This window comes from Rhinolophus sinicus, chromosome 14 (assembly GCF_057876585.1).
Source record: "Rhinolophus sinicus isolate RSI-liver-muscle chromosome 14, RSI-T2T, whole genome shotgun sequence".
NCBI lineage: Eukaryota > Metazoa > Chordata > Mammalia > Chiroptera > Rhinolophidae > Rhinolophus > Rhinolophus sinicus.
Window position 1 is genome coordinate 130877683 of NC_142514.1, and position 14222 is coordinate 130891904.

Below are 14222 nucleotides of genomic sequence, written 5' to 3' on the forward strand. Positions count from 1 at the left end.
CCATCAGCATCCAGACATTTCTGATTATGGTGAACTACTGCTTGAGCAACAGTGACCAAAGTGGATCCTTATACTCTGATGAACAGACTATTTAGTTGACAGGTAATTGGTGAACTTATATGTGAATAGTTGCTAGGCCTGTAATGACACTTGCAATGTCATTTTAATGTAAGAGACATAGACTAAAAGAGGTAAAAGTCCTCACACATACCAAGAAAAATGGCAACTGGATCACATCTATGATAAACCAAATATAAGATCATCACTTAAACGTCTAAAATTCAAGTATAAAAATATTAATAAGTCAATAGCACATTTTATTAAACAACAGTCAAAGCAGTCAGATCAGGTTTTCATTTGATAAAAGAATGCCAACTCATGGCCATTTAACCTCTCAGAAGTTTTATATAGTATGATACTTAACCTTGTGTTGGAGAAAATTATTTGACTTTATAATACATATGTATTTATCATAAATATAAATGTGTAGTAATTCTTTTACTATGTAGTATATTTTTACAATAAAACATTAAAATTTTCCTAAGTACAATAGAAAGTTCAAAAATTGAGTTTATTGTCCTAAATTATTAGGTCATGAAAGAATTGAAGAAATTATAAATTATATAGAGGTGTTTTTTTTTCCCTCCCCAAGCAGGATGCATTATGTTGCACTCAGCTTTCAGGATACAGACTTGCCTGGGAAGGAATTTGAGTTCACAGCAATTCTGCTATTTTTTTTTTTTTTTTTTACATTGCTTTGCATTTTAGAGAACAAAGTGTACCAATACCATTTAATGGTCTTATCCCAAATAACCTTGAAAAGGAACTTAAAAAAAACACACAAAACTATAATAGTGATTATTACTCAGAATTTGTCCAACTAACCACAGATGATACTAGCACTTTGCAAAGGGGCCCTGAATGGATGTGATGTTATTCTGTGGTTGTTGAGGCCTGAGTTAAAATTTTTAGGTACTTTCAAGTACCTAAATTCCTTAAAATTATTCTAGAACCCCAAACAGAAATGCCTCAGTATAATCAAATGTACTACTTTCCCAAGTAGCAATGTGGTCAGCAATAGAGATTTTCTCTGAAGACCCCTAACTGATATTTCAAGAAAAAAATATCTAAAAGTCAACTTTTAAGCTGTGACTCTTACCATGTGTTCTCCTCACCAGCAGGGATTTCAATTGTTGCATGAAAGAGTTCAAGAAGTGTTAATTTTTAAAAAACTTACCCGTCCTATATTTCATGCTTTCACAAAGAGATATATAATTTTCAAATATGGTTCTAATTAGAAAATCTGAAGAGGATTTCTAGATAGCCTTGCTGATAAAATAAAAATAAAAATTGAGAATCATTTGCTATAGACACCATAAAATAAAAAAACACATATTTTTAGCAAAATAAATTCTCCCTCCCTGGTGTTTGTTATGAATTTCCAAGGATAGCAAGCTATAATGCTTTCTTACTAGTCCTTTAAAATAACACTGCCCTGAATTAATGCACATGCAATTTATTCAGCAATCTGAAGTTCTATTTAAATCGAGGACAGGTTTACTTGCTAATTTTTCCTTGCTGACTGCTTGGTGTTGGCTGTGATACCTGATCTACAAAAGCCTGCACATTCTTCCATTGATTAATATTTGTTCAAAAACATCCATTCGTAGGTGTCAGGAAGACAAGGCGTATACAAAAATATCAATCGACCCCTCTTTCTTTTTATTAGGATTTACCAGAATTTTAAGGATCTGAGAAAAATCTCTGGGAAGAGAGAAATATGTACATTTAAATGGATGGAATTCCATGTATAGCTTTCAGAAAACACTGTCCAATGTATATGCATTTTTGAAGCTCAAGAAGATTATAAGAACAAATTGATATGAATTGCATATTTAATAGGTTGTAATTATGTCTTATCAAAAGCTCAACTTTTTAAATCCTTTATGCTTTGGAAATATGATAATTGTCCCTTTTGCCATGTAGTTAATTATAAATTTCAGGAAGAATTAAGTCGGCTAAAACTCTTCATTGGTTTTTTTCTTTCTTTGTCTCTGGTAGCAGTGAGAATAGAAATGAATGGCTTTGATCTTGTTTCTAAATGGCATTTTTTTTTCTTCAAAGGATGGACCTTATTCTGAGGACCTGAAATTTTAGATATTTTCCATAAGCTATTAATTTAAGAGAGTTTTTTTTCTTTTACAGATGAATTTAAAAATGTGTCAGAAAGAAAAATGTAGCTTATTTTAGAAATCACAGTCTTTGTTTCCATAAGAGTTTGTAGTTTATTATATAATAGATAAGATCTACCAGTGAATACTCACTGACAGCAGTAGTAGATAATGTCTAAAGTTTTTTTTTTGCAAGGAGAAAAGTATAATTGTAGTCCATTCCTCTTGTCTCACCTTGTTATGTCAGTAGGATACAGTGACAGCATGCAAATATTAATGACATTTAAAGTGTTTTACAAGATTCTGTTTTTTAATCTTGTATTTAGAGGCTTAAAGTACTCTATTGTATCTAACTCTGCATAGAAATAATTTAACTGTGGAGATTTTTTGAGCTTCAGGGAATATTGGGACATGCTTGTACAAAATGCTAAAATACCATAATATATTTCTTAGAAATATTTACAGACTAGTGATGTCAAGTCTGTGATCCCAGACTGCAGAGTCAACCTGGCTCCCACATTTTGTCATTTTAAAACTGCTGCAGTATTCCAGATGTTCTTTCCAACTTAGATGTAAAATTCCTGATGTTTGCTAAGCACTTTCTTGTACTTTTTCTCATTTAATTTTCATGGTGCTCTTGTGAGGTAAACATTATTTTATACTCAGAGTTGAGCAAACAAGCTTGAAGGAGTAGCTGGCATAGGAGAAAAAAAAATCTTTGATTAATAAGATAAATATTAGTATTTATATAACATAAATATATTTATTTTATTACTATTAGAGTATGTACTGGACCCTGTGCTGAAATATTACATGTATAATATTATCTTATATAATCCTTATAGTAATCCTTCAAAATGGATATTATTTTCTCCATTTTGTAGATGAGAAAACCAAATCTTTCAGAGACGAAGAAACTTATCTAACGCCATAGATCTAGAAAGTGAAAATTCTGGCATTCTAATCCGTGTTCCCTGGTTTCCTCATGATATTAAATATTCTCCTCTCCCATCTTTCAGGGCTAATGTAATGATAGACTGAACTAACCACACATGCCCAGTGTCTGGCATCTACTAGATGCTCAATAAATATCATTTCATTATACATCTAGGAAATGCTTTCTGAATCCAAGTCCCGGAGCCCTCTCTCCATTGATGCCATGATATGTCAAGTTACAACAGTGGCTCTCATGTATAATAAATCTTTAAATATCGCCAACCTGAGAATTCAGAGCCTGTGCCATTCATCATAGTTAATTAATCCAGGTCACCAGAAAGTCAGAATATTACTTTGACATAACAGTGTTTGATTCTCTGATGCAATGGTTAGCGATAGATTGCACCTCTGCTAACCAGGGCCAATGCCTGACTGGAGTCACAAGAGATGCTGAAAGCATGAGCATGATTTAGCACCATCACACCCCACTTAAAAACTCTCATTCTCAGCATCCTGTGGAGGGAGAATGGGTCAGCAACATTTTCATTACTTACAGAGGAGGCGATTGCATCCCTCCCTTGGATGGCTTCAGTCTCAGTAAGGATTTCCTTAGAAACCAATTAGGCCAACTCATTTTAAACATCTTTGAAACTCGGGAAAATAAAAAGAAGTGAATAGAAAGATAAGCCGAGGACGGGATGAAGCTGTATATTGAGGAAGTATGGGGAATTGTTTCCAAAATTGAATGAAAAAGGTTAACACTAACTATAAATATATTTTGCATCTGTAATTGATACGTTGCATAAGCAAGACTCATGGGATGTAATACTAGAGGCCACTTTATTTGGGGCTCCCCATTGTTTGCTTAAGCTTCTTAAGGTAGTAATCTCTACCCTGCTCTCTAGATAAAAACTCAGGCAGTCCCATGACTTTTAATGAGTTTCCATCATTTGCAAGGAATTAAAAGTCCTTAAATCATCACTTAAAATCATAAATACAGTCTCAATTCAGTAATTAAAATTGTCCAGTACCAATATTAATTAAAACTCTGAACACTTTTCCAAATTAAAGACTCTCTCTTCCCAGCTATATGATCTCCATACTCATACTAGGACATCTGCTTCGAGGGACGAGGATGCTGTAGGCTTCTCTTTTCTTCTTTCCCATTTGCTAGTTGGTTTTTGGAGCATGAGACTGGAGTAAAAGATGAAGAGCAGAAAGTTCTTATTAGACTGGGATTGTTATACATTTTGGTCTCTGAGCCTGGTATATAATAATGATAATAATAACAAACACAAAGAAAATAACTGACACACAGTGCTGATTACGTATAGACATAGTTCTAAGTGCTTTATTTGTATTAATTTCTTTATTCTTCATAACTCAAGCAAAGAAAGGTTAAAAAATTTACTCAGGGTCACCTAGCTAGTAAATGGTGGACATGGGATTTTAACCCAGGCAGTCTGACTCCAGATTTTCCCCCAACGATACTGGGAGTTTGTGGGAGTTAGGGAGTTTCCCTTTCTGGGCTTCTCTGAGGAAATCTCCTCTAATGTGGATGATGCCTGCAGGTTTCACAGCAGTCCATTCCACACACAGGGCTGTCTTGGCCGGCATCATAATGTATCCACGATGGCTCTTTGGCCTTCACAATCTCTGAAAGGGCAGGCTGGCCCAGATGAAGCCACCTCTCCTGAGGCAATAACCAACATGTCAAGTTGTCTCACTCACTAAGCTTTTCAGGGTGGAGTCAGATCCCAGGCTACTGGCCTCGGAAATCCAAGATGGTTATATCAAGCTTTAGGTGTATGCCTATCAAAGCCTCTTTCACTAATCTTAGGTGAAAAGTGAGACCATTCTCCTCCCTTCCCCAAAGAAATACCTTCCCTTTATAAATCTCAACCACCCAACCCTTGTATACCCTCGTTCTAAATAAGGGTTCAGAGACCTGAAATTGGTTCTTGACAATTTCCTTTGAAAATTATAGTACCTCCTTTGTTATCTCAGTTTTTATTATATATTGATGTCTTAAAACATCCACTGTATCACCTTGTGCATATGTTTCTACCATATTGTACTTTTGTACCTGGAAAAATTTGATTTCGTCCTTCACTTTAACAACTTACTCTGAAATTACATATCTTTATGTCAAATAAGGAAACTAATTAGCTGAAAACCTTTATTTGCCCAAATATAATTATTTATACACACATGTGTACACAAAATGTATGTATGTATACATATATATATATACATATATTATATGTCTATATAATATACACACATTATATCTAATCTGTACATTATATATCTAATCTATAAATCTATGAAGGCGATGATTTGGAGGCATTCTAAGTACACCAATTGATTAATGGGAGCACTACTGAAATTCAAGATCCTAACTTCTCTTCCCATGCTATTCTTTTTCTAGTCGCACACTACGGATTAAAAAAGAATTTATGTTCACATGGCATCTGTCTTCAATAGGCATTTTTATGTGTCTGCCCTTGTGTAATCACAGCACTAACCTGCTTGATTAAAACACTATTGGGAAGGCTTTAGTATCCAAAACTCAGGTAATAATTGAGAAAGAGACAGACTCACACAGACGTCGATCCTTCTTTACTCCATGCGATGCATTCACAGAAGTTCAAACTCTCCTTGCTTATGGCCTCATCACATTTTATGAGCACTTATAGTCCTCCACCCAAACACGACTCACTTATTTATCGAATTTTGCCTCTTTACTATGTGCTCCATAAAGATATCCACTATGTAGGTATAAAATAAGTTATTACTACTACTTCTAATAATAACAATTATGAATTATTACAAAGGAGATATGTCTTACTGTTAACATCATTTGGTATGAATTCTCATAATTACACACAATAATAACTAGCATTTTAATGATACTATCAAATTCAAAAAGCTTAACTTTACAAGTAGATAAATATTTATTGATTGAGCTTAGGCTATCAGAAAAGGAAACTAAAATCGTCCTGTTATTTTGTGTGGTCTCACTGGTAGATTCCTTACAAATTGTGATGGTGATCGGTGGTGAATTGGTATCTATCACCTAATAACATTCCTGTGAATTACGCAACCTATACTATTTTACAGATGTGATTACCAAGACCAAGAGTATTTCACGACAGCAAGCGTATGGTTGAGCTTAGCTTAAAATTGTGGTCATCTGACACCAGCCCCATGTACCTTATGTACCCTGTTGGTACTGTATGTCATATTTTAATTTAAACAAGAAAACTGAGCACGGAGACTGATGACATAAGTGTATTTTTATAGTAACTTTATCAATGACTGCTCAAACAGCACTTGAGAGTTTAGTGATGCCTTAATAATAGATCACCTAAAGAAAGGTGGCTCGAAAAGCTTGCAAATTACCAGAAAGCATTCTTAGCACAAGCGTTGAATTCAATATTTTATTCCAGTTAAGTCAGAAATGTTAGGATCATTGATATGATGAAATCATATTAGTTGATGACATGTCTTAAGTCCAATTAAACAGAAAATGAAAAATACCAGAGGAGGCTTCGCATAGAAGGAGCATGTGTAGGCAACAGGGTCAGCCAGATTCTCACTGCACCCCCAGCTATGCTGCTTTCTTGTAGGGCAACTTTCAAGTGCTTACCCAATCTGAGTCTCAGTTTTCTCTCCTGTAGAATGGGCATAATAATACTTATAATGATATTTGTGATGACAACTGGTGATACTATAATGGGTCCAGAACAATTTCTAGCATATTTAGTAGCTGAATAAATCACAGCTGTGGTTTTTATGATTATTAATATTAGTGTGTCTATATTATAATTGAGTATACAATTAAATAAAGATAAAAGATGGTTTATTAGAATCACTTCCTCCCCTTTTAGCACTAATGAGTTCTTGTTATTACAGGGAGAGAGCAGTATTGTTGGTTAAAAGGAAGCACTTCATTCTTTTTAAAAAGCCAATTAAAAATGAATTTATACAAGTTATAACAAAAGAATAGGTTAGCTAGAGACAAAAATCCTTATGTAAAAAGAAGTGCCTGGCAAATGGTTTAGAATGTCAAATCTCTGTGCTCCTTGTTTCATTTCTTTGCACCTCAGTTTCTAATCTCTGTCCTGCACAATTCTATATTCTGGGGTTTTTCGAAATGCCCTAGAGAGAATCATCATCACTATCTCACAATCTGGAAGGGGAGAAAAATAAACCAGTCTTTCTATACCTTGACTCGAGTGATCTCTCAAGGGTAGAGCATGTATAAGTGCTGTCTGGGAGCCTGGAGGAGAGGAGACTAGTTCTGCTTCTGGGTTAGGAGGGTTCTCAGCTGGTTCTTGTTGGGGCTTGAAAAGGCAGCTGCTGAAGAAGCCTGGTGCCAAATTAGTCCTTAGAGTGATACAAAAGGCAAAGGATAATGTCTTATGCCTTGATAGGAGTAGAAATGATGTATGTAGTTTTCTGCAGCACTGCACCAAAATATCATTCTCAAAATCCTCTCCTATACTTGTAAATAGGGTAATAAACATATTGATGATAAGCATATTAGCTACTACATATATTGCAGCATATAATGTCTAGAACATAACAATATATATTTTTTTATTTGCAGCAAAACCAAGGCAAATGCCCAGCCCAGAATTGTTCAGTGGAAGCTCCTGCTTGGATGCCAGTCCACCACTGTACTGTAAGTTTGGTTATTTGATTGTTCCAAGATTGGCCAGATTGAAGAAAAATTATTTTTATATTTTGGAACAACCTTAGGGGAATGGGCTAGAATGCGCTCTGAAATTCTAGAGCACAGCAAACCTTTTGAAAGGAGAAAGAATGTCTTTTCGGAAAGCTCTGCTTTATACGAATACCTGTGATTAGGGATTCCATGCATTTTTTTTGGTGTCGGGATAACGTGCGAAGGATTTATCTTAATGGATTATCAATGATTTAAATTTGGACAGTCATTGAAATGAATATATGTGTACATATATTTTTCTCAATACTTACATATTCAGTAATACTTGATTTTAGAGACCTTAGGGAAGGATGCTTTCTCATCTGTCATTACTATGTTGACTGTTTAATGGTGATGAATACACAGATTTACAATTTTCAAATCTTCCTGGTATATAATATAACAGTCTCTGCATTTGTATGAAATCTTCCATCAAAGGATTTTCAAGTGCCTTAGAAACAATCAGGTATTATATCATTATTTCTGTGTTACAAATGGGAGACTTAAATGCAAAGGAAGTAAGAATAGTGAATCAATTATAAAGCTGGAAATAGATCCCAGACACGCTAAATCTCCTTTCATGAACTCATTCTACTTCACTATGCTTGTAAGTAAGTGAAGAAAGTGGCTGATTTGTATGATACGCCCTTGTACATACATTTCCTGATAGAAATGACAATGGTTCCTCTGGGAACTGTGTAAAGTATAACTGACAGTTTGCTGTCATGAAATAATTTTTGTGTGATGGGGGCAAGAAGTTCAAAAGTTACTTTGGGGGCATGCCCCTCATTAGGCCCACCTTGCAGACAATGTAAAGTGATATGAGGAGCTTCTTAAATGTCCTCGTCTGTTTTTGAGGGACAAGCTGCTGAAAGGTTCAGGTGGGCTATCATAGTATAACGTATGACTGTCACAGGGCGATAGGCCTGGGGGAGCCTACCTTTCACTCATATTGTGTAAAGGAATGAAACCTCTTTCCTTGTGTTTTGTTTGCCTATGGAAGGGAGAGAAGGAGGGATCACCTTTACTGAAGGAGAGACGATGAGGTTGAATTTCAGGTATTCCTACAGTGAGCAGGCTGCCCAGACTTGCCAGAGACTTGGAGAGTAAAAATGTCACCCTTTTGTGAACAGATGGTCCTAGGGGACTGCATGCTTTGGAACTCTGCTGATGCCAGAGAAAGTATGAGCTTTAACAATTCTATTTCTTCATCAATCATTCAGTTTATTGTGTCCCTGATATTATCTCATAACTGCTGATTTATATGTCTGTTTATCCCAAGAAACCACGTGCTCTTCAGGGTCCTCGTATACCTACATGTCCCTGGTACCTGGTAGGAGCTTTGTGAGTGCAGATTCAGTGAAAGACTCTTCAATCTGTTGATTTCCTTTTTAGTAAGTTTTAGTAAATTACAACTCTCATTTCTTGATGAAGAGGAATGATTATACTATTTTATCTTTTTAGGTGAATGGTTTCCATTTTTCAATTTCAAGCGTCCCTTTATACGTTGTTCTTGACAGAGTACCACTGAATATGTGTTTTGAGGAATTTTGTTTTCAAACTAGACAAAATTTAATAATTCATTTCAGCTGTGTCAGGTACTATGCCAACTGCTCAATATACACAGATAAATAAGATACTGTTCCCATTTTATCAAACACGTCCATGTATAACACCAATGCAAATATCTTAGTAGCTGATCCTCTGCTGCACTAATTTTGGCCCCAAATAAAAGAAATTGGACTTTTCAGTTATTATCCAGTCTTATTGCAAGTAAATCTCATTGTTAGAATTTTGTCTTTTGAATTAGTGAAAGGAATTCTTATTTCTTTGGAGATGGACCCCTTAGGATGGGAAAATCCCAGACTAGGTCTTCCTGTCGTGGAACATTAAGGAATCGATAGATGACTACATCTAAGACCTTTCCTGAAGATCACAAGTCAGAAATGCCAGTAATAAAGTCCAATTCTCAATTGTGTGGTCTGGTGAGAGCATCAGAAAGGGAGATGTTTCTTCTTGCTCCTGCCATAGAATTGGGAGCTGCTGGTTTCATGGATTTCCTTTGCCATTTACTTAAAAGAATTTAATTACATCTCCCAGTGGGACAGACACTTTCTGGAGTTGCCCAACCCATGATTCTGCTTTCTCTGTGCGTAACTCTGAGATAGGCTCTCAGAAACCCCCAGGTAGGCTTCCAGGGGCCGTGCGGAGGTTATGTGAGTCTGCCTCTGACCATGACTGATTGATCCAGGGGTAGATAATCTGGTACCAGCTGGCAAGTTGGATCCTTTCTCTTGGGAAATTTGTACTAGAGAGAGACCAACTGTAGTCATCAGTATTGAATTATTGGAAATAATCCTGTGAACCTCAGTTGCTGAGATCCCTGGGGCTGCCCTATATCTACCCTTCTGAGCTTTTGCTTATTCAAATCTCTCTGTGTTTTTTTTTCAAATGGTCACAGTAACCTGCTGATAATCAATATTACTTTTTCTCAAGTTACCCAGATTTTTAAAATTTTGTTTGTTTGAGGGAGTTAAATATTCTTTGATTTATTTGCAACCAAACAGAGAAGAAAAACCTCTTAACTAATATTCCTAGTCAGCAACATTTATGAAGCACCCACTAGAGCTACTGTAATTAATACTACTTGTCTCACACAGAAAAAAGCATCTGGAACACTGGGATTTTGATATTATAATTTATAATAGTGTATTTATTCCAAATATTGAGTACATACAATGCTTAGCTACATAAAAAAACAAAAAGCAAATAATAATTTGATAATGAGTTCATCCACATTATAGAATGAAAATATGGGGCTGGCTGGTTAGCACAGTTGGTTAGAGCGTGGTGCTCTTAACACCAAGGTTGCTGGTTTGATCCCCACATGGGCCACTGTGAGCTGCACTCTCCACAACTAGATTGAAACAACTACTTGACTTGGAGCTGATGGGTCCTGGAAAAAGACACCTAAAAAAAAAAAAAGAATAAGAAAAATATGCATAGTTAGCCTAAGCATATTTATGTAATAAAAAGCAACATAAGATATATAAAGTTGTTCTAGTATTCATTTCCATTTTCTTATTTTTCACCCAGTAGAGACTATCTTAGCCTCATGTGTTTAAGAGAATATCTTGTCTGTCTCAAATTTTTTAGGTTATAAATAAATTAATACATACTTACATTCATAATAAATGAATAGTCTTTGTTACCTTTGCTCATTTTTCAAGATCAGTTGATTCTTTCCTAACTTCTTCTCCCCAGTGCCCTATTCTTGTTCCTTGGTGTTATGTTCTGGAATAATTGTATCCTTATAATTGGGCTTTATACTTTTTCAAAAAAGTCTTGGTCTTTGTGCGTGCATTTGCCCCAGGTTTATTGTAAGTGCAGAGATTTTATCATTGGTTTTCCTGAGAAGGCTTCTCTCTCCAAATCGCATTGCCAGTGCCTGTCACCAGTTACATATTGCTTTGAAAATGGCTTCTATTACTATTTGCTCAGTGTCCTCTCGGATGCTTTTTTTTTTTTTAACACTCCATGGATCTATACTAATGGGACCAAGAGATATTTTTAAAAGACTTTTCCTTTTAGCCAGAACTATAATATACAGATTGAGGTTCAAACTAAATAGAAATTTTACCCCTAGTAATTATACAGAAACATAGGCATAGTTATGCTTTCTGAATAGCTATATATGAAATACTTTCCCTCGTGAGAAGTGGGACAGTTTTATTGTTTATTGATCTCTCCTTGTATGGCTACATTAAGCATTAGAATGATACCATCCCTCCCCTCTACACTTTAAATTTAATAGGGTTGTATGCATCATTGGTTTGTACGATCATGAATATGAACACAGTGGTTACCCGAGCCCTTGTCACTTGTAAACAAATGAGAAGAGACCCGCAGGTTCTGGGACTCAAGTGAAGACAGGCAGTGCTCTGAATCCAGAGTTAATTGGGCTAAGAAGTAGTTCTTGGCACTTGGAAATAAAACAAAAACAAACAACACTTAGACTTGACAAACTGAAGGAGGTTTGGGTGGCTGTTGCATTTTAGGACGTCTCTGGACCACTCAGTATGGCTACGGCCTATGCATGGATTTGATCATTTTGAGGAATGTCCCCAAACACAATCTTTAGTTACTGGGCAGTAGTTAGCAATGGCTGCAATGTGTGATTTTATTGATTAGATATATGATATATAAATATAATTTGATATATACATATAATTTGTCTAGAATAAATTGCTTCGTTTCCCAGCATGTTTGCACACCCCTTAGTTGCTAGAAAATTTTTAAAAAATCATGCTATGAGAAGAGTTTCTAGAAGCTAAGTTGAAAATAAAGTTCCTGCTCTTAAGAAATTTGTCATGGATATTTTTGTATGTATATCTCTGTTGCTACAGAATAGTCACCCATAAATATATATGTGAAATATTTTTAAAAACCATGTAAGCATTTGCAAAATAGAACACTGTACTCTGAATGCATCAATTCTCATTTACTCATTCAAAAAACATTTACTGAGCACATTTTATACGTTGTAAGTGATACTTGGATTGCTCAAAGTATAGTAGGAAATAATACATGTAAATAATCATTATACTGGGTAATCTATGCAGTAATAGTGGTTTGTACAAACACCTATACATATTCAGAATGTAGAGTTGTCTTAAGATGGATTTTGGAAGACTAAAGATGCAATATCTGGTAATAATTATATAAGCTTTAGATTGAATAAGATTTGTGTTAACATATGAGCTCTGTCACTTTCTAGCTGTATGAACTTGCACAGTTTACTTAATGTCTCTGAGTTTATGCATGCAACAGGATTTTTTTTTTCTTTTTGAAATTTACGTGAGATAATTCATAGCAAGTGTTAACATAGTACCTGGACATAGTAATTGCCTGATAAAAGTTAGAGGAAATAAAGAAAAAAGATAGGCCATTCCAGAAGGAAGTGGATAAGGCAGGATGAATTGGTGAGTGACGGCATAAACAAATGCAATAACTTGTCATTAATTTAGGGCAATTTATTTAGTAGAGCCTTTTCTTTAGAAAGGGATTCGGGCGAGGATAGGGAAGGGTTCTAAGAGTTAATATACAACTCTTTAAGACTTCGAAAGCAGAGTTACTGAAACTCTTGAAAGGAAAGATTTTGTTCTCTGTCAGGCAGGAAGGAACTGAAGGTGATATAAGGACGTCATATTAACAAGATATTTGTATTCTGTGTAACATAAGGCCATTTTCAAGGAATGGGCGTGGGTGCACCTTTTAATTCAAAAAACATTTTAATATTTCCCACTGTGTCTCTCTAGATTATGAAAGTAATTTTTCTTTTTTATGGGAAATCAATAAAAACAGACGTTCCTTAAAGAAACCAGGAGAGATGTATTTTTAAAGTGTTAATTGCTTCAGCATGTTCTCCCAGACCTCCTCACATTACCCACAATCGGGGCCATTTACTGTAATTGAAACCAGTTAATACAATGTACATAAGCTATTCTATTAATATAATAGTCCTAAGGTTTTTTTGTTTTTTGTATTTCCTCCTTTTTTGGTAGCTCCTCCCCCACTTTTCTTCCCTCTACATTTCATTCTGTGACCTCATTTTGTATATAGCCCACATAAATACCAAGACCATGGCACCAGAAACATCTAACCCAGTCATAAAATAAGTAATGTGTCTTGTCTGCTTTTTGGGTGTTTCCTACCTTCCTGTGAACATAACACCCACTGGGCGAACTCTGCTGCTGGGAAATTAATTACACCCAGGGTGGCTTTGATGGGTATTATCTTTTTAAAGACTGGGTGCAATTTTTATTTTTTAGGGCAATATTTTCATACCATCAGCAGTCCCATTATAGAATGAAAAGTCAGGACATTATCAGATGATGACAGTTTCAGGGAAATTGTGGAAAATTGCAGAGTACGGGGCCTTCACTTGGTCTGCCCTTGGATTAGAGTGCATCCGGCCATCTGGGTGGTGGCAAAGAATGGGTTAGAAAAGAATCCATAAGGGAAATTACATCTCAGAAAAATCACAAAGCACTTTAAGAAATGTAGGCATTGGAATGGCTCAGATTCCAATTTTCCCGTAGTCCAGGGCCTTAAATCAAGGAAAGTCTGAGAAAGATTAGATCGAGAAAATGGACACATTCCTGTTTTTCCTCTCTTCTGGCTCTTAGGTACTGTGAACTTATACCAGTTTCCTCTCTAGGTTTGAAAGAGTCTGCCGGGAACTGCGGTACTCTTGTCAAATAATATTGTTCCACTGGTCTTTGAAACATGCCCAGAAAGGGAACCTGCAGTATTTATTGGGGAAGGCGGTAATTGGTTTATGTAAGACATGAAGGGACATTCCTAGCGAGCACACATAAAAA

The 14222-nt window shown here is 35.6% G+C and overlaps 1 protein-coding gene across 11 annotated transcripts in view; it reads left to right on the forward strand.

Moving 5' to 3' along the window:
* Positions 1-14222, forward strand: part of DLG2 (discs large MAGUK scaffold protein 2) — a 1894072-nt gene that overhangs the window by 389329 nt on the left and 1490521 nt on the right. For all 11 annotated transcript variants that reach the window (XM_088791538.1, XM_088791536.1, XM_074335659.2 and 8 more), the window contains one exon: positions 7723-7797. In XM_088791538.1, coding sequence (XP_088647664.1) covers positions 7723-7797 — 75 coding nt within the window. The remainder of the gene's footprint in view (positions 1-7722; positions 7798-14222) is intronic.